General features: G+C 35.9%; 1 protein-coding gene across 1 annotated transcript; it reads left to right on the forward strand.

Moving 5' to 3' along the window:
• Positions 1-4,553: 4,553 nt before the first annotated feature.
• LOC121603238 lies at positions 4,554-5,051 on the forward strand. Its single transcript, XM_041931929.1, has 2 exons — positions 4,554-4,683; positions 4,739-5,051. The coding sequence occupies exons 1-2, from the start codon at positions 4,559-4,561 to the stop codon at positions 5,049-5,051; spliced, it is 438 nt and encodes a 145-aa protein (XP_041787863.1). The 5' UTR covers positions 4,554-4,558.
• The last annotated feature ends 14,858 nt before the right edge of the window (positions 5,052-19,909 follow it).

A 19,909-nucleotide genomic window follows, 5' to 3' on the forward strand; every position in this document is an offset into this window, starting at 1 on the left:
AGATTTATTCAAGTACAACTACAACGAAAAAAGAAAACATTTCTTCTGCTACCCACAATAACCTATCTCGAATGAAAGATTTCTAAAGCTATTTTTCATGCAAAGCTGAATTCAATTCGATGAGTTAAGTGCACACTTTCATTGAAAAAAACGATGAATGATTGCCCATTCATCACACGGAATCAATCTTATGCACTTCCTAAGCACAAGTTCTTACCAAATGGTTGCTTTCAGCTATGTTGCTTTTACTTTTTTCAATTCAGAGCCAGCAAAGTTATAAATTTTATGATTTACGTGGCCATCGTCCGTATTTTTTTCAGGCTCTTTCATTATTCTGTTTCGCTTTTTACCTTGGTCATTCTAGAACCGCTAGATATCACACCTGCTGCTATTGCGTTTTCATGACTTCCCTCGGAAAAAGGACATGATATTTTTGCTGTTTACGTTTGCTGCGTTAAATCGTGCACTGATATCCGCTCTCTCTGGAAACCACTTAAAAATTATTGATTCTATCCACTAAATTTTAAGGGAAAACCTTCGTTTCTCATAAGAAAGGATAGAATGCATTTTCCTTATTTTTTTGTAGATTTAATAATGATATTGAGTAAGCTTCGATTAGATTCCATTACAATACACTACAGTTCATTACAAATGTAATATATGTTCATGTAATAAAACTGTTTTTAAAATCATTTCTCAAATGCTTTGCATAAGATAGCTTCATAACTCTTTATAAACTTTTTAAAAACATATCAAAGCCTTCTTGCGTTGCTATGTAACCTACAACTTAATTTATAGTATTTTTAAAGGCTTTACTCACAATGAAAATACGTGAAAATGTTGCCTAGTAATTTTACAATCATTATATAACTGGCGTCTTTTATATTATTCTATTAATTTTCAATGCTCGATTTACAGCACATGATTTAAAATCATTCTCACTAAAACCATTCTCTTGTTTTTTCATCAAAACTGTAACAACTTTAGAATTTATCCCATGTATGGTATGAATGGCAGTCACTTTTTTACATAACGAGAATGCATACCTTTTAGCATTATCTAGCTTCCCTTTTTTGAAATAGCCACCCTACATAAACAGTCAGCTGGTACCACTAAGATGCTTCGTTCCCTTTTTACAGAACAGTTCGCTGAAGGAACAGGATTGCACACCGCTAGTCGGAAGAGATGATATAAAAACCGATGCAAAGTTTACAACTTCCGCGAAAGAATCATATAAAAAGAACAAGCTGTTTCCCGGGACTTTTCGTGGATAGCTGGTGCACTTTAAAAAGTTGTCATTTTTCTTACCATTTTATGATTATGGAATTTATCTTCCGTTTGCTTCTGCGATGTTGCTGAAAGCAAATAAAACGAAACTTTCTAAATTGCAAATAGACACCTGAAAACAAGATTTGTGGTTACAGCAAGTTGGCTGGGGTGTTTAACACTCGATGGAACATAATATCATCAAATAACACCAAAATAAGAGAGAATAATAGGAATAATTAATAATATGAAATAATTTAAAGAAATTTCTTTTTTTTTCAAAAGCCTTAGCAAATTTCAAAAGTATTTTTTCAAATATCAATAAATGAACCTACGCAGCGCCTTATGTTGGGACATCATTGGAGCAATATTCATCATTAAGGTTATATTCATTTGACAATTTCGCGCCGCCTTATTGAATTTCAGCAGCAATGATGCATCTTAAAACTGGTTTGAATTATTTTTTTGTGTTCAAATAAATTATAATACTTTAATGCATTTTTAAACATCGATTCAAACATGTTTTACCCTTTCATAACAAAAATTTTATGCTTCATCATAAAAAAAATTTCCTTCATGACCTAATTTGATCGAGCCTGTGACGAATCGACGTTCGTTTACATATTTTTCAGGCTAAAAAAGTCTAGGCTGAAAATCTGAGGCTGATTTTGCGCGTGATTTTGTATGGACTGTTGACATGATTTTAGCCGCCAAGTATCAAACTCTATATAAATCAGCTGGATAGTATCGCTAAATCCCGCTATACCAATTTAATATGTTTATAATATAACCTTTACACAAATTTGTTAAGCTTAATTTCAACAAAAATAGACTGAATACGTAAAACTTTCTTTTGTTTGAATAATTAGAAGCACCATATCACATTAACCACTAATCCTACTGATGAATCCTCCCTGATGATAACTCATTATAAAAATAAATCCAACGAACTACAGTCGGAATTCAGTAGTTGAATGCATTTACGCTGACATGCTTATTTGACTAATATTTCAACTAAAAATGACCCATTTATATAAAAACGGCGATATTAATAATTTGTTTTTGGCAAAACGTGCTAACTAAAACCACAAATTCAATAGTTGGTAGGCAATCAAAGTTCTGGCAGTTCAGGCTGTATAACAAAGATTCGTAAAGTTTCTTACTCTAACATAATAATATTTTTATTTACAACCTTTTTTTCAATCAACCATCAGTACCATGAATTAACCATCTCTTACCAAGGCTCTTCAAACATCAAAACAGAAATAAAACTTTTGAATCCTTGCGTCCAGTATTGGCATAAGGTGAGCTGAACCAATAGAGTTCGTAAAGCTATTCTAATTCTGCTAACGTTAAAGTTTTCTATTTCTCACGAACGTCTGATAAAAACGAAGATGTAGACCGACTAAAGCCATACTTTCTGCAAAAAAGTTCTATGAAAGGTAACAAAATCAACCCTGAAAAGTCATTCCCTACGAAAAATCACTCCATAGAGGAGAACTCTAGCAAACCATACATAGCGTTCGGTATCTTAGTATGACGTTTGCAACAAACAGGTCGGAAAAGTTACCAAATATATTATCGAGCTTCTTTACCATACCGTACAGTAAAAATATCACCCAATAAGGCTCCAGATGGCCGAATTGAACATAAATAAACCGAACTTAGTTCGTTAAATAAACAGTGAGAGCTTTCATTAGTTTTGAAATATTTTCCCAAGTAGCCTTAAGAAACTCTATTTGATTATTAACAGTATTTTAAGGCCGTTAAAAATCCAATAGAGTTTCTTAAGGAATATGACATTTGCTTGCGTTACAGTGTAACGTTTGGAAGCGTTACACATATTTTTTGTTCCTTGCGGTATTGTAACGATACAGGCACCAATCAACAAATGCAATTAATGTTTTAATTAATTAATGTTAAAATAAAACAAATTAATTTCCAATTAGAAAATACAAATAGTAATTCAATTTTTCATCATAAATGTTTAGTTGTTTTTACTGTTATTTATTCTTCTTTGATTCGTGGTGAACTATATTATCATAAAATTCACCATGACATAAATCAGATTATGACATATTTTCAACTTTCTTTGGTAATAAATCAACTATTTTACTCAACTTATACGATGCTATGCTAAAAAAAAGTTAAATACGATGTTTAACCTCATATACTCGTATAGTTTATGTAGAGTTAAGCGTATGTTGATATCATACTGTACATGATAAATGCATATTGAGGTTATGTGTTGTTTCGTCAAGCTCAACGCGTTTCGTGTTACAGGGTTTTTTAATAATAATATTTTAGTTTTGCCATGGTGCCTGTGTATGTTTCTCAATTGTTTCAGGAATCGTTTCAAGATTTTTGAACATTCCCAATATGATTTGCATAATTTGTTTCAAAAATTGTTCGATAATTTCAATTAATTGGGGAAACAATTTAAAATAAAGTGAGAGCAAGCAATAAATCATCACAAGAATGAAAAAGGATATCGAGCAAAACACGACTACAACCCTGCAATGCACTCTCCGATCGCGTGTCATGTCATAATGCGTAATACACTCGCGCGTCTCTTCATTTCATGTTATACACTCTCAGAGAACAAGCCGTCATAAACATTAAGTCCGAAAACCAAGAATTGTTTAATCTCTTGGTAATTTCTTTCTAATGCATGTGTTGTGAATTTTTTTTCTCTGTTGTGAATCTGTGTTTATCAAAACATATAAAAAAGTGGCCAGTTGTATAGAGCTCGCGACCGAGTAGAACGAGTAAGACGCATTAATGGTGACCAATACAATCAACTACTGCATACAACTACAGCTAGACCATCTGAAGGTATCGAATATGGAATTTCTCAAAATGGTGGACTGTGATGCATTATGAATGATGATTCTTTTTCGTGACATGTTTATGGCATTAATGCAAGTATTTTTGTTTCAGATAAAGTTCATAGAGTGTCGGTGCGTATTGCTGATCGATCTGTTTACGACAATACCCTTACATATGATAATGTGTCCGACGCTATTTGTGAAAGTGCTGGAAGCAAACATGACAGCAATATTTCAGAATCTAATACTTCTTCGAACAACAATGATGATATGTTCAGTGATGTAGAAAGCATGTCTGATGATGAAACAGGATTGGATACACATTCTGATGACGATGCAATGTTGGTTGAGCCTGATTTTGATAAAATGGACACGAGTGATTGTTTGAAATATTGGGCATTGAGCACCAAACAAACCCATTATTCAATGAATATGCTGTTAAAAATATTGAGGAAAAAATGAACATGTGTCTACCAAAGGATGCTAGAACTTTCCTGAAAACAAATAGAAATGGACCAGAAATATCAAAAATTGGAGATGGTCTGTTTTGGTATCGCGGTATTAAAGAGGGCCTCACCAAGCATTTGCGGTAAAATGCATATTGTTAAAACATTTTCCAATGATTCATCAGTTTTCTCTTTCAGTTTTGTTAAGGTGCCAAGCACTCTTTCGCTGAACATCTTTATAGATGGACTACCACTAAGTAACAGCAGTCCAACGCAGTTCTGGCCAATATTGGCAAATATTTATGAAATGCCTAAACTATCGCCATTTACTATAGCAATTTATGCCGGAAGATCAAAGCCAAATGATCTGGAAAAATATCTGAAGCAATTAGTGTCAGAATTAAATACCCTTATTGATGGAGGAACAATTATTAACCAGACAAAAATAGCAATTCGAGTGCGAGCCGTCATAGCAGATACTCCTGCTAGATCGTTTATCAAGGTAGTGTAGCAAATTAATTTTTAACTAAACAATTTTTAAGTTACTAATTTTATCGTTTCGACAATTCAGGTGTAGCGAATTTAATTCTGCCGATGGATGTCTCAAATGCACATGCCTAGCAGAATTTAATGAGGATGGTAGGTGCATGGTTTATTAAGGAGTTAACGCCCCTCCAAGAACTGAAAAAGCTTTTAGAGGTGAATAATATGGAAACCATCACAAATGTAGGTCACCATTCATTGATTTGAAAAAAATTGACATTGTTAAAGGCATACCAGTAGCAGATATTCTTCACTTAATACATTATGGTATGATGCGCCGTTTTGTTTTAGGATGGAGGGATGGAAAATTAGGAATGAAAACAAAGTGGTCAGCCCAACTTGCGGAAGAAATATCTTCTTTGCTAGTCAAAATCCGACTTCCAGTAGAAATACATAGGTCATTTCGAGGAGTTGATATGGCGCGTTTTTGGAAAGCAACGGAGTATGGAAGTTTCCTCAATTATGCCAGCATTGTAATTTTGAAAGATCGAATGTCTGAAATGTTTTCGAACATTTCAAACTGTTTTTTTTGTGCGATTACATTGATGTCGTCACAGGCATATATAAATAATTGGAAAATGGCAGCAGAAATGCTAAATAGATTTGTAATCGATTTCGAAGTTCTTTACGGGGAAAGATATTTAACAAGTAATATTCACAATTTGCAACATATATGCGAGGAGGTTTTGAAGTTTGGTCCGTTGTATTCCTTTTCTACATATCCGTTTGAAAATCATCTTCAGATATAAAAGCTTTATTGAGGTCAGGTTACAATGAAATTCAACAAGTTTTCAAAAGGTTATCAGAGTTGGAGGAGTTTCATATACCAACTTTTTTTGCTTCGAAAAAAGTGTCTAAGCCAAGCATATTTGTGCAGAAGAATGGAAAGGTAGTTTTTAAATTACTAGATTACATATTACGTAACGATGAATGCAACTCATGGTTTTTAACGAAAGAAAATTGTATTGCAAAATTTTCAAACGCAGCACAAGTTGGAAATTCGATTCAAGTATGCGGAAGAATGCTCAACAACAAGTCCGATTTTTTCAGATCACCATTTCCATCAAGTGTTTTAAATATTTACAAGGGATTCTCAAATGATTTATCGTTGAATGATATCCAGTTGAGTGTGAGTGACATAAAATGCAAGCTTGTTGCAGTAAATTTAGATTCACTTTCGGAAACAGTTTTTATTCCATTAATTCATTCTCTTAGCATTTCTTAACTTCAAAAACTCTCATTCTTTGAATATATCATAATTGATTCTTTAAATTCTTTGAAAAATCACTGCCAGAAATAAACATAACTTCGATTGAGTGTAAGAGTTGTTAAGTATGTTGCGTTAATCAATATGAACGCAGTATGCAGTATAGAGGGAATTCAAGCAATATTAACGGTTTTTTTTTTAAATTTTTTTCAGTCTGCCTCTTATGGTTGGTAGGTTTACGCACTCCTTGAATATTCAATCGTTGTTTTGCTTGCTTCAATTAATTGTCTGACGCACTAACACATCCAAACCTTCAACAGCGCGCTCAGGCGAGGGGTACGAGGCGGAGCCAGGGACGGGTAGCTCGACGAGCTGCTTGACAAATTTGCCGTTGGAGGGAAAAAGATGGCATGATAAAATTCTCCGAACGGCATGATTTCTTCCGTCGCTTTGCGCAGCGGGAACGTTGCGCAGTAATTTAAGTCCTGAAATTACTGCTGTATGGAAAGCTAAAGTAATACTTTTAGGCATACTTTTAACGGTTTATTAACAGGATTGTGCTACTTGGGTTTGCTACTACATTTGAATCTTTTGAGCAAACATTCTACACACCAGCCGTCAAAACATTGTAATCATATGTTGGGAAAATCTTACATTAAGTTTTTTTTAAATAGGATAAATGTACCAATAGTGGTGTAATTTATAATAGTACATATGTGTTTAAATAGATTTAAAGTGTCAAGAAGGTAAACATATGAATATTTCAACACATAGTAATTGAAACAAGTTTTGTATTCCTAACCGCAACCATTTTTACCATAATTAAATACTAAAAATTTACAAAAAATACATATTTTTATGACTTTGTAACCTACCTACAATAGTGATATAGCTCCTATCACCATCGTACTATGTTCCTATAGTGATAGTCAAATAAATATGAAAAACTGTATACAACTCAAATGGAACATAGTTTTGAAGATGTTTTCATATGAATTGCTTGGATTCTTGCCCTACTATCAAATTCTTGTTAATTTAATCGCAGGAATTGCATTTGTTTTTACTCCAGAAAATATCGCCTCTAGCACTGTATAAAGACTGTAGTCTACCTAGAACGGGAAGGGTCTACTTCAGCCAAATGCGGCCCTCCGCAACAATCCGGCCCGCGAAAGGTTTAGACTGATTTTGAAAGATGGGAAGAAACTATTTGTAAACATATTACTGAATATGTTTTATAATAAATTTTGATACCATCTTATTCTTTCAACTTTAATTAAAGTACTATGAATAACAGGTTGTTTGGTATGTGCGAACTCGAGAACAATATTCCCATAAAAATTGCTTTTTTTCGGCTGGCTGTACAAATAAACTAAGAGAGATAATTTATTTACATGTACACCATTTGAAAGATAATTATTTAAGATTACTTGCACAAATTAATCTAAGATTTTGCGAGTTGCCTTTCGTCAGTTATTTAGAATTTTGACATGCCTGTAGGCATCCTAAGTTTTCTTGACAAAATTGTTTGAGAAAAACTTTTCCATAATGTTGGTCCAGAAAAATTCGATGGAACACATGTGAAGGATGTTGTAGGTTGTTGTAGTTTGCGGACTAGGGTGCCATGTCGAAAATCTATCGAAATCAGCCCAACATGAACGCATTGAGTTTTGGCGTTATTGTTTGCCGCTGCGAAGCCAGTGGACGCGATTTCTGCTTCCTGATATATCTGTTCGTGTTTCCCAAGTACTATTTCACTGTTTGGCGGGTTGTATCAATCTCCCGGCCCAGATAACGTAGTAATGTAGCCACTTGTCTTTCTGTCTTCATTTTTTACATCTTTAAGAACCTAAAAAATAAATCTGAACTTTCTTTCGATGCTTTGATTGTTGCCTAATAGTGCCAAGTTGTTGACGACCAAAACACCGAAACGTCATTCGTTGATCGCGCACGCTTTAAGTTGGTTGGTTCACTTTTTTGGCCATCATGGGGGCCCTTCACGATTCTAGTCAGTTTTTTGTATGGAGTTTGACAGTTGGAGGCTGAAATCATGTAAACACTCCATACAAAACCACACAAAAAACTAGCCTGCAATTTTCAGTCTAGGTTATTATAGCCTCAAAGCTAGAATGAGATTCGAGTACCTGCTCGAAAACACGGTGTTGTTTACATTTACCCCAAGGTGCATTAAAGAGATCACGTGGTGGAATCTAGAATCAAAGTGTATGTAGTCCAGGTGGTCTCATAGTATGTTTTTTAAAACCAAATTTGAATATCACTTTTTGACAGGATGGGTGAAAACTTTTGTTCAAACAAGCTTTCTTGAGGCTTGACGAGTACTCAAAACACTCTTAATATTTTCATTTAGCAGCAGAAGCGATTAAATCAGCCTTCTAAATTCATACACCTTGGGATAAGCCCACCTGTATATTATACTCACTTAGATAGTTGCTCGAAAACTGCTATACAATGCAAACAGCTGACAGGCTGAAATTTCAGCCCACGAACTTATAACGGAAAGGGCCCCATGGTTAGAGTTTGACTGATAGAGGTTGTCTGTTGTCTCATGGGGTACTTCTATTAAATGTGCAATTAACGTTTTATTAGGGCGGGTGATAACCTCATGATAAACTCATGAATTTGTCAATTTGTCAATTTGTTAATGCAACCGTTATGTAATTTGAACATTGTTTCAACACGACAATAAGACTTTCGGAAGGAAGGAAATCGCATACGAAATTTTATATTGACGAGATACACTAAAACCTGGTTACTATAATTTTATTTTATGTTTTGCATGCAACACAAAGTTTTAAGTATAGTGAAATAGCTCCATACATTTTCACAATGTTTTATTCGTTCTTCTTAATTTCACTCAATTCTGTTGGTTTCCTTTTAACCTATTTCAAGAATATTTCGATCGTATTTGAAAGTAACACTGTTGCTGTTTACGAGTACAACGATTGTCAAAGTGCTTTTTCATAAAGAATCAGTTATCAATTTATCTGACATGGCATCTATAATAATCCATAATATTCTATAATTTTTCAGCCGTAAAGACTTTTGTATCATCCCCGGAATATCTTCAATATTTTTTGCGGCGTGGGAAGATGGGGTTATCAAGAAGCGATATTGATCTTTTTTTGCTATTTTTAGACTGATCTCATTTTTGACCATCTATTGTTGATTCTCAAATGATTAAACATTACAATTAGTTTTTAAAGTAGGTATCATCAATTTTGAACCATGATCGAACGACATAAATACAGAAAAACAACAATGATACATAAAAAGTTTTTAATAGTTTAATATGTAATAATTTAAGCACATTAATAAAAAAAACCGCATTCTCCTTGCCCGCGGCACTCGATCATTTACTAAATTTGGCCCTTTGCCTACTTGATTGTATGCCGATTTTTCTCACAGCTAGATATGCGAACATTGACCATTGTTTGGTAATTTATTTAGTATTTTATATTTTGATTTTTTCTTGTTGCGTATCATTGTAGTGAAAACAATACAAGCCGTCAAACATATCCTGAAATTCTTTTTAGAATGTTCTATTTTTACTTATTAGATGACTATAACCACTATAAGAACATAACCAATAAATCAATAATGATTTGGTTGGTTTTTTTTTGACGAGAAAACAAATGAGAAATATAGCCAAAAGACAATGCATTTTAGTAGATACATTTTTAGTAGAAGATTGAATAAATGTAATGTTGAACTTTAATGTTGTAATGTAATGTTGAATGTAATTGATGTAATTGATGTTGATGTTATGTTGAAAACTTCAAAATTTCAAAGATGTGTAGTCATTTCCAATACCACCACTATAGATACTAGCATCACTACCAGTACGATTACCTTTGTTCTTCTTCTTCTCCTTGTTATGGAGGTACTGTCAATATGAGGATTAAACCGATGACAGGCATGTTATTAAGTCGTACAAGTTGCAAACTTTACTACAGTTGATAATTTTAGTTTATTTTATATAAAACAATTAGTTTAGTGATAAGGTCAACTAGGCCGTTCTTACGAGAAATAAGAAAGCTACGTTCGTTAGTAACTATTTCATATATAAACGTTAACACAAACAACTGGTTTAACTGCTGTACGTTCGTTAGTAACTATTTCATATATAAACGTTAACAAAACAACAGGTTTAACTGCTGTATATATGACTGCGGATAAATTCTACTTTAAAATATATATCTCAAATATTCATTCAATAATTGTCCATTCGGGGCCGATTTCGTAGTCAGGTTCAAGCCCTAAATGATTCATATCTACCTACACATAACATAAATATCGAAGAAGCCCTCCGGTATATTTCGGCACACTGCGTCGACGTTCCTCTGCCGTCCTACTCGGTCGAAGATGTCTAGCTGTCTCGAGACTAAAGCCGTCTACGTCGTGTGGTCCGAACAACATGCCCGGTATTGTTGTACCTAAGTAAATCGGATCCTTGGCTCCACCTTTCACTTCTTTGTACAACATGTCACTTCGTTCGGGGTATTTTCCTGCTCTATGGAAGAAAGCATGGGGTTTTCCAGTTTTCAAAAAAAAATGATAGATCAGTGTTGTCTAACTTCCGTATGCTTTGCGCAAATAGAAAGCTTTTTGAAATTCTGATTCAGAAACATCTACTTCGAGGAGTGATGCACTATTGACACTCCACTTCAACATGGCTTCTACCCCAGCCGTGCTACAGCTACCAACCTTGTGAAATCTTACTATGCCACAGAAGCTGTTGAAACTTGGCGTCCGTTGTGATTTGGTTAAATTGATCGTCTCTTATCTTTGCCATCGTACCTTGATCGTCAAGATAGGTAATAGTATGTCGCAAGATTACTCCATTGTGGCTGATGTCCCTCAAGGAAACGTAGTAGGTGCCTTAATCTTCAATGTTATTATATGCTGACGATTTAAAAATATACTCTGCGATCTGAAATAGTAGTGATTGTTTAAAACTGCAGTACTCTGTCTCGCTGTTTCAATCTAGGTGTTCTGCGAATATGTTATCTGTTAACATATGTCAGTATATACATTGTTATATCCTTTTCTCGCAGTAAGAACCCTTTAAAACACTACAAACTTATGAACGTCACACTTCCCTGTTCCGAGTTAGTATTAGATTTAGGTCTTTAGACTCTAAACTTAAGCTAGATCAACATTTTTACGCTATTATTACCAAAGCAAACAGGTCTTTAGGTTTTATACTTAGGTTTAGCCGTATGTTTCACGACCCTTTGTGTCTAAAAGCGTTTTATTGTTGTTTTGTCCGTCCGATCATTGAATATGCGTCTGTTGCGTGGACCCTGATTCATATTACTAAAATCGATAAGACAGAAAAAAATTCAAAAAAAAGTTCACTCGAATTGCTATTAGTAGGCTGCCATGAAGAAGAAATCGATCTGAGTTTGCATCGTACAGGTCGCGCTGTTTATTGTTAAGGCTTTGGAGAATTGTAGGAAAATGGCCCAGGGTTTATTCATGTTTGAATTGTTAACTAGACTCATCGATGCTCCTTAATTGTTGTCCTCGCTAAATTTTTACGTTTCCAAGGTGAGTTTTAAGACCCCGACAAATTTTTTAGCCATTGACCACCGCGCTCGTCTCTACTGTGCGTACGATCCGTTGCTTAGTATGACTAACATTTTTTATATTTGCTATAGTGTTCTCGATCTGTCCTTTAGTTTTCCCAAATATTATAAAATTGTGCGTGATTTTTGGTGCTCTGCACAAGTAAAGGTGTAGATCTAGGCTTAAGTATTGTATGTAGGCTACGGAAACCAAATGCAATTAATTAAGTAAATCTCACTATATATGAAATCGAAAATCGCCACAATGACGTGAGAGTAAACATTCAGCGAGAGAGAGAAAGAAAGCGGAGAGAGCAGAGCTCTCTTAGCAACGCGCGTTGCTGCGAAAGGACTTGCTCCATGCACCACTACTAGCCCGCGGGTAATTAGGGCAATGGTTACTTAGATTTTTTGTTTGCACAAACCGACTTGAAATCGCATGGTATTGGATATAATGATTTTTTTTATAATTGAAGACGCAAATTAGCATACTGATGATGATGTGTCGTACCTCATACCCTTCCCATGATAAATCAAGATATTCAAGACAATATAAAAAAATCCTGTTTGGAAACCATGCAAATTAAATTTATTGGGAAATGGTTGATATTCCAATTAAATCAATCAATAATTAAGCCAGTATAGTTGGCTTATTAACCTTACGCACCTCGAGTACTACATACACCGTCGTCATCGACAGATAAGTGTGGTACATAATATCCTGTAAAACGGGTCGCTATACCCAGGACGTCGAACATGTACACTCCCTCAAATCTTCTTTTATTTGGCGTAACGTCCTACGCGGACATGCCGGCCTATACAGGCTTTCGAGACTTAATAAACATAGCCGGATATTCAATTCTTGCTATGGGCGGACAGTCCATTCTAGGCTTGAACCCATCACGGGCATGTTATTGAGTCGTTCGAGTTGACGACCACGTACCACGGGACCGCCCCAAATCTACTACTCTCTCAAATCTACTACTCCGTAATATTGGTTGAGTCAGGACAAGGAAAACGCATGACAATAAGAGGCGGATGTAATCGAGAGACCCTAAGCGGCCATATGCTAAAAAGCCTTGCTGAAATTCCGAGCGAGAAAACAGCGGATGTTGATGGCTTGAAAGTTAAAATTGAATTTGTAACGATTTGCTCGCGTGCGGGAAGAACTACTTATTTCAAGATGTCCTTCCAGGACAAAGCACTACAGGGAGAGATGGTTCATTGCGCAGAGATGGTTCATTGCGGATCAGCTTCTTTTTCTTCTTCTTCTTTGGCTCAACAACCGATGCCGGTCAAGGCCTGCCAACACACTTGTGGGGGTTGGCTTTCAGTGACTTATTGATTTCCCCCATAGCAGGATAGTCAGTCCTACGTATGGCGGCACGGTCTATTTGGGGCTTGAACCCATGACGGGCATGTTGTTAAGTCGTACGAGTTGACGACTGTACCATGAGACCGGCTGATTGCGGATCAGCATCAATTGCAAAATAATTCACAATGAAACTATGCTTACTGTAGCGTGCCCAAGAGGGCTGAAAAGATTCTGACTGTATCTATCAAGAGTGATGACGATATCTATCATGTGATGCTATCACCGTACTACGGTGTTGATTAAGAATAACCATGTTATAATTAGGGACACGTCAAATTAGAAGCAAAATCTGAAAAATGTGGGCGGCAAGAGTAAATAAAGTAGTTTGCAAGTAAACGTGAATTTAGTTAATTGATCTGGAAAGGCTATAACAGTGTTGAACTATTCTGTTCTATAACAGTATAGATCGGAATATAAGAACTACACATTTGGAATGGTTATATGAGGGGATGTGTTCACTGTTGAAATTTGATATTTGGCGCAACAATAACAATTGTCTCATACATAAATACCAAATCCATTTAATATTTCAAAACCAGTTTCAGGATAATAAAATAAATTTTGATGGCGTTTTTGGAAATGACCCGCATAAAATTAAAGACCGAGAAAATTTACATTGAAATTGTTCTAAGCATCTATTACTTATTACCTGACGTATGAAACATAAGTCGAAAAAAAGAGTAGAAATGAAATTCGAACCACGTGCGATATCATATTTTTGTAGATCAATTTTACATTTATGGGCACAAAAACAGAAGTTGGATTGAAGCAGAAGTGAACATTTCAAAAATATTATGTTTTTAAGTAAGCAATTGGGATTGGATCTAAACATGTTGTATATGTATTAGCGGCACCCTAATTTTTTAATCCACTGCACATCTATACGTTATTCAATGAACACGTTGTAGAGGTTACTACTTAGCTATGCTTTCCAAGAAAACACGCCTATAACTAAAAAATAACAATAAAAAAATTATAGATTTGTGTCAACAGAGGCTGGAACGTATCAGTTCGATTGAAAATAAGTAGGAATGCAGCTACTGAACCATCTGTTTTTCAAAATGACCACAAAACGCACCAATCATGATTATCTTTGTTATTACTTATAAGTGTTAGTAAATAAGATTCATTGATACTTTACGTGCGTAACGGTTATTTGTACACCAGTTAAAAAAATACAAAATTGCGTGACTTGGTTTTTTAAGGTTATTTAATATTTAATATTTAGCCTCATCGTTATTTAACGGCTCTGCAATGTACAGTAAGAATTGTCCTGGAAGTTACAAGGTTAACACATTTGTAAGAACAAATAAGAACAAATAGGTGTTTGAGTTATGGTTGTTGCCATCGAACGTGTAGAGTTTGAAAATAATTCGAAATTTGAGGACATTCGGTAGATTTTACCGGGCCTTAACTAGTGAATAAATAAATAAATGAACCGTGCTTTCGTATGTAGGGCTGACTATCCTGCTATGATTAATAAATAAGTAACTGAAAACCAAGCCCTCTAGTGTGTGGCCCAGTTGGACATTGACTCACTTTGGTAGTTGTGCCATAGAAGAAGAAGAAGAGAGGAGGAAGAAGAAGAAGAAGAAGAAGAAGAAGAAGAAGAAGAAGAAGAAGAAGAAGAAGAAGAAGAAGAAGAAGTAGAAGAAGAAGAAGAAGAAGAAGAAGAAGAAGAAGAAGAAGAAGAAGAAGAAGATTCATGGTACAGAAATAATTCAAACCAATTAATAGTCGCAAAATTTATAGTTGGTAGGCAAATGAAGCCGGTCTCATGGTACAGTCGTCAACTCGTACGACTTAACAACATGCCCGTCATGGGTTCAAGCCCCAAATATACCGTGCCGCCATACGTAGGACTGACTATCCTACTTTTGGGGGAATCAATAAGTCACTGAAAGCCAACCCCACGAGTGTGTTGGCAGGCCTTGACCGGCATCGGTTGTTGAGCCAAAAGAAGAAGAAGAAGAAGAAGAAGGCAAATGAAGATCTATTAGTGACCTTGAACTGTATGTGATCGATCTTCACCAAAAAAGGAATAGCATACGGGATTTATCAATATAAAATCAATATGAAGAGTAGGTATACCATTGAGTAGGATTAATGTTAATCCTTAATCAATAACTGTCTTATTTCCCAACAGAGGCAATACAGTAAAACACTTACAGAAACAACCGATCAAGTATATGCCAGATCTCGTGGGAAATCGTGGCCGATATTTGTTGGATAGGTTTACAAAGATTAAACATTTTAGCAAAGTACCATGCAGAAGCTAAAATAATATCGCAATCTATTTCCTGCTTGCTAGATTTTCTGTTCATACACCACTGATATCTTACAGTTACAGTTACATCTTATTGATTGAAGCCCATGATTAAATTATGTAGTTTAATTATCAAGGAAATTTTATCTTTATTGTTAATTATATCTTTATTATATTGCCATCGAAAATTAGTGTTTTTTTTAAGTAGAAAACTAGCAACTAGACATTTTGCAATTTTGCATTAATATATCTGATCGATCAAAGCAATCATGTTAGTGACGTACTGTCTTACAGTCTTACTTTTCCAGCACTACAACCAATTGCCTCTGTCGACCATGGCCTCGCCTTGTCTTCGTCCACCAATCCGTTATCCTGGCCCTAATATTGGACGCCTCCTCGCTATCTTCTTCTTCTTTGGCTCTACAACCGTTGTCGGTCAAGGCCTGTCTGTACCACTTGTGGACTTGGCTTTCAGTGACTTATCGCTATCATGCCACCTCAAATTGGGCCTACCACGTCTCCTCTGTCCTCGTGAACGTCATAAAACAGAATGCAGTATCGTAAAATCCAAATTTCATCTACAAATCGTTTTTATAGTGTAAAGTAGACATAATACACACTTACAATTACAATAATGTAAATAATGTATCATAGAAAGTTGTTCAAAGCAAATTTTTGGATTTTTTTTTTCTTATTTCTGCAGTTTGCTTACCACTGTTCAATATATTTTCTTTAAACAGCATTGAAACTATTATTGGTTGATTGAAACCGGGGAATTTGGCGCTGGATGAATAATTAAGACAAAGATCTAGTAATCTTTTAGGGACTACTGTTAATTAAAGCCTTGATCGTCATTTGCAATCTTTCCTAACTCTACAGGCGCTTTTTGTTTCCTTCTACAACTGCTTGGGTTCTTCTACATCAATCTTAATCAAACATGTCTTAATCTGGCCTTAATTACAAATTTCCTTACTACGCTTTATTTTGATGTTGTGCTCTAAAAGAAAACCTAGTTATGTAGAGCTACTGCAACACTAATGTTGCTGAACGAACTCATTTCACCGTCCAAGTGAGCTCGTTATCGACTATATACCTTCACTGTTCTCAGTTGGCCCTTCAGAACATCATGAAACCATTACAGCAGCGAACCTTTGATTTTCATACATTACACACGTAAGAGTAGTGCAATTTTTTGCCAGAACACAATAGGGTGCACAACTTTTGTTCTCTTATTATCAGCCCCAAGCTAGAAATGTTTGCTAGAATTTCGGATGTAGAGGTATCCCAACACGGAGAAGTTGTAACTTTAAGAGCACCCTCAGTAGGCGTGCTTCCTTCCACTAACGCCAATTCTTTGCCTCATGTTGGCGGACAGGGGGATTAGTGCACACTTACACCTTCGTTCCTGCTCGTTGATTCGCACTAGGGCGTACTTGAATGGCCTATTTACAACCTCTCTGAGGTGCCCAAATGGCACACCTTTTCCGACCCCGGCAAAAATGAGAGAATCCGTAAAAGCATAAATTTTCTTATGAACGAGCATGGCAAGCAGGGACCATGAATTGATCAAGGAACCGTTTTATTCTTCGCTAAGGACAACCGAGCTGAACAGCGCTTGCAAAAACCAACCAGCAACCCCAATACGATTTGCTATTTTCGGACAATGATTTACGGTTATGAGCTTAAGGCTTCGCTCTGCCTTCATAAATACTGTTGAATCGTTTTCTGGCGAGCTGTACGTTCTATGGGGTTTGGTGAAAATGTCTAACATACCTTACTCCTGCAGTGAACGTCATGCAACGCGAAACTGTAACAAAAGCACGGGCAAACACCTTGGATCATAAGTAGCACTAGTAATTGTTGCGTTGGACGATGATAGTGTAGTGGTTCCAGTGGGAACCGAAGGGTAGAGCAAACAGAGAAACACCAGGTGCAAACTGGCGGACAGTAGGAACTGTAATAGTAGCGTATGTACTATCAACATGAATTACTCCTTGATCGTCTCTTCAACATTTCAACGCGACCATAGTTTTCCGAGTACACGGAACATCCTTCGAAATACATCACGTGGCTTGAAAAAAGAAGCTACACAACATACTGGTTGAAAGATTTTTGTTTTCTTGTAGGATTGCGAATGAACAAAAACTAATTTGATTGTGTTCTACCAACATTCCACAAAAGGATTATTGAACTGGTTACTCTTCATCATATTTAGTAATTTTGTACTCAAATAAGCTTCAAGTAATGTAGTAAGTACCGTCAGCTTTGAATGTAAGCCAAGAATTTACAAAAAATAAGAGTATTGTCGTCATAGTAAACAAATCCTTCAAGCGGCTTCGACCATGTTTGCTAGCCTATGTGGTACAACATTTAGTTAGATATAACGTAGTTGCTCGACAAGTTAAGAAGTTGTTCTATGATTGGTTGATCAAAAAGGTCATCTTGGTGTAAAGAAGATTAAATGAAATGTTCCAATTTCAAGCATCCATTCCCTTGCCAAAGCGTAAGCGATGAATGCGCCATTTGGTATCATCGTAAATGGCCCTTTTTATAAAATCCCATCCCTTTACAAATACTAACGCTCAAAAGACTTACAAAAAGGCAGCAAACATAACTAAGACGCTCCACAAAAAGGGGAATGGTCCCATGGAGTCGCCATATAGAACTTGCTCCAACAGACAGTTTCCTGCTACCGCATTCTTTTGTCCTCCACTTATCTGAAAATACTTCCATGTTATCTGCCGAAACCAACACATTGAAGGTTATAATGCGCTGAGAAGGAGTGCTTTAACAGGAACGAATCAAGAAAAACATTTAAAACATCTGCTCTTTATTATTTTAAAATTTTCCGCTGAGAAAACGAGATGAAGTGTTCTTAACAACGGTTTGTCTGAAATGGGTACAGCAGAAAGGGATTTGTCTAGCCAGACCTTCTTACCCCGCGCACTCTACCAGATTCTCTGCAATTTACAAGGGAACAGGATGCTCTTATCAGATAGTACTGGCAAAAGAAGAATATGCTCCGGTGCAGCTAGAGGAGCAATTTTCCAACGACGCAGGCATGTGGTGGAAAAATTCGCCAGAAATTACAATGACCGTCACATGGCTGCTTCCATTCTTGACTACGTACCCAATCGTCAGGGCTATATAATTTCTCATTTACTCTTGTTCTTGTTCGTATACGTATCTATAGGGATTTCTCTTCTTAATGTTGACCAAATATATGTCTTCAATTGCTTCTTCGGATGTAGACGTTATCTACAGCACTTTATTTGGGGAAGACACAATTATTTATTATAACACAATTTTCCGCCAGTGCATATAAAGCCAAACTTCAGTAACATAACTGCAGCCTTAGTCTTCACGCTTTCACCGCGACCTTTTTTGAATGTTTCAAGCAAACTAACATGATTCTTCCTATGATAAATGAATCTATAAGTCGCAAATAATAGCAAAAGAAAGATGAAAACCATTGGAAGTATGATTCCGACGACATGATAATCCTCGAAGATTACGTCAATGAAGCTGTTCTTCTTGTGCTACATCGACGAAGAAGTAGGTAGTACATTCAAACTACAAGAGTCAAGTGAAAATGATTTAATTAAAATTTTCCACCACGTAAAACCGAGTGGAAATTTAATAATTTCCTACAATCACGAAACTATTATGACATTAACGCTTAGCAGGATGGCACGGCCAACGTACGTAGCGCAAGTCTCTGAGCGTGGGGTTGGTTGTCTTATGTAGTCAGTTGAACAACTTTTATCACATAAAAACGTTTCATTCTACGTACAATCCCGTGCAACCGTAAGGAAGAATGAAGAGATACCATCACATGTCTTTAATCGTAGTACCACAATAAATTAAGAATTGCTGTAGATCTGTTGAAACGCAGAAAAACTTTTCCTTCTGACTGTGAGAGCAAGGCAAATTGTGGTAACAGGAAGGATGGTCGTGTGTTATTTCAGCTCCACCTCGAACAATTTTGAATATAATTATTGCAGACATGCACAGTGCATTTCCGAAATAAGACTTTAACAAAGTAAACTAGTAAATGTGATAAATGTGTGAATAAATATGCTCAGTTCCTTCAGTATTATGACAAGTTTTGTAAACAAAATCTTATCATACACCCCTTGTTTTGTTTACAAACTCTAGTTATAATCTACTTTTACTACACTACTTCTACTAGTAATGTTTATGTCGTTCAACTAGAAGCATGCCCTAAGTAAGTATGAAACAAGCTAACATTCCCCGCGGTGTGGTTTATGCGGTATACTTTCAGCTCTACAGGCGTTACGAAATCCTTCCATAGCTGCCCTACTCTTCACATACTGCTGCAGGAATGTTCTGCTTCTACCCATACTTACACAAGAGTTCTACATTCAGTATG

Source organism: Anopheles merus, unplaced genomic scaffold, assembly GCF_017562075.2.
Source record: "Anopheles merus strain MAF unplaced genomic scaffold, AmerM5.1 LNR4000957, whole genome shotgun sequence".
NCBI classification, from domain to species: Eukaryota; Metazoa; Arthropoda; class Insecta; order Diptera; family Culicidae; genus Anopheles; species Anopheles merus.

What these genes read in the sequence shown, in the direction of transcription:
- LOC121603238 (XM_041931929.1), top strand. Translation starts at nt 4,559, where the DNA reads ATGTGTCTACCAAAGGATGCTAGAACTTTCCTGAAAACAAATAGAAAT. An exon ending in GGCCTCACCAAGCATTTGCG is followed by an intron (nt 4,684 to 4,738) that starts GTAAAATGCATA and finishes TTTCTCTTTCAG; the next exon opens with TTTTGTTAAGGTGCCAAGCA.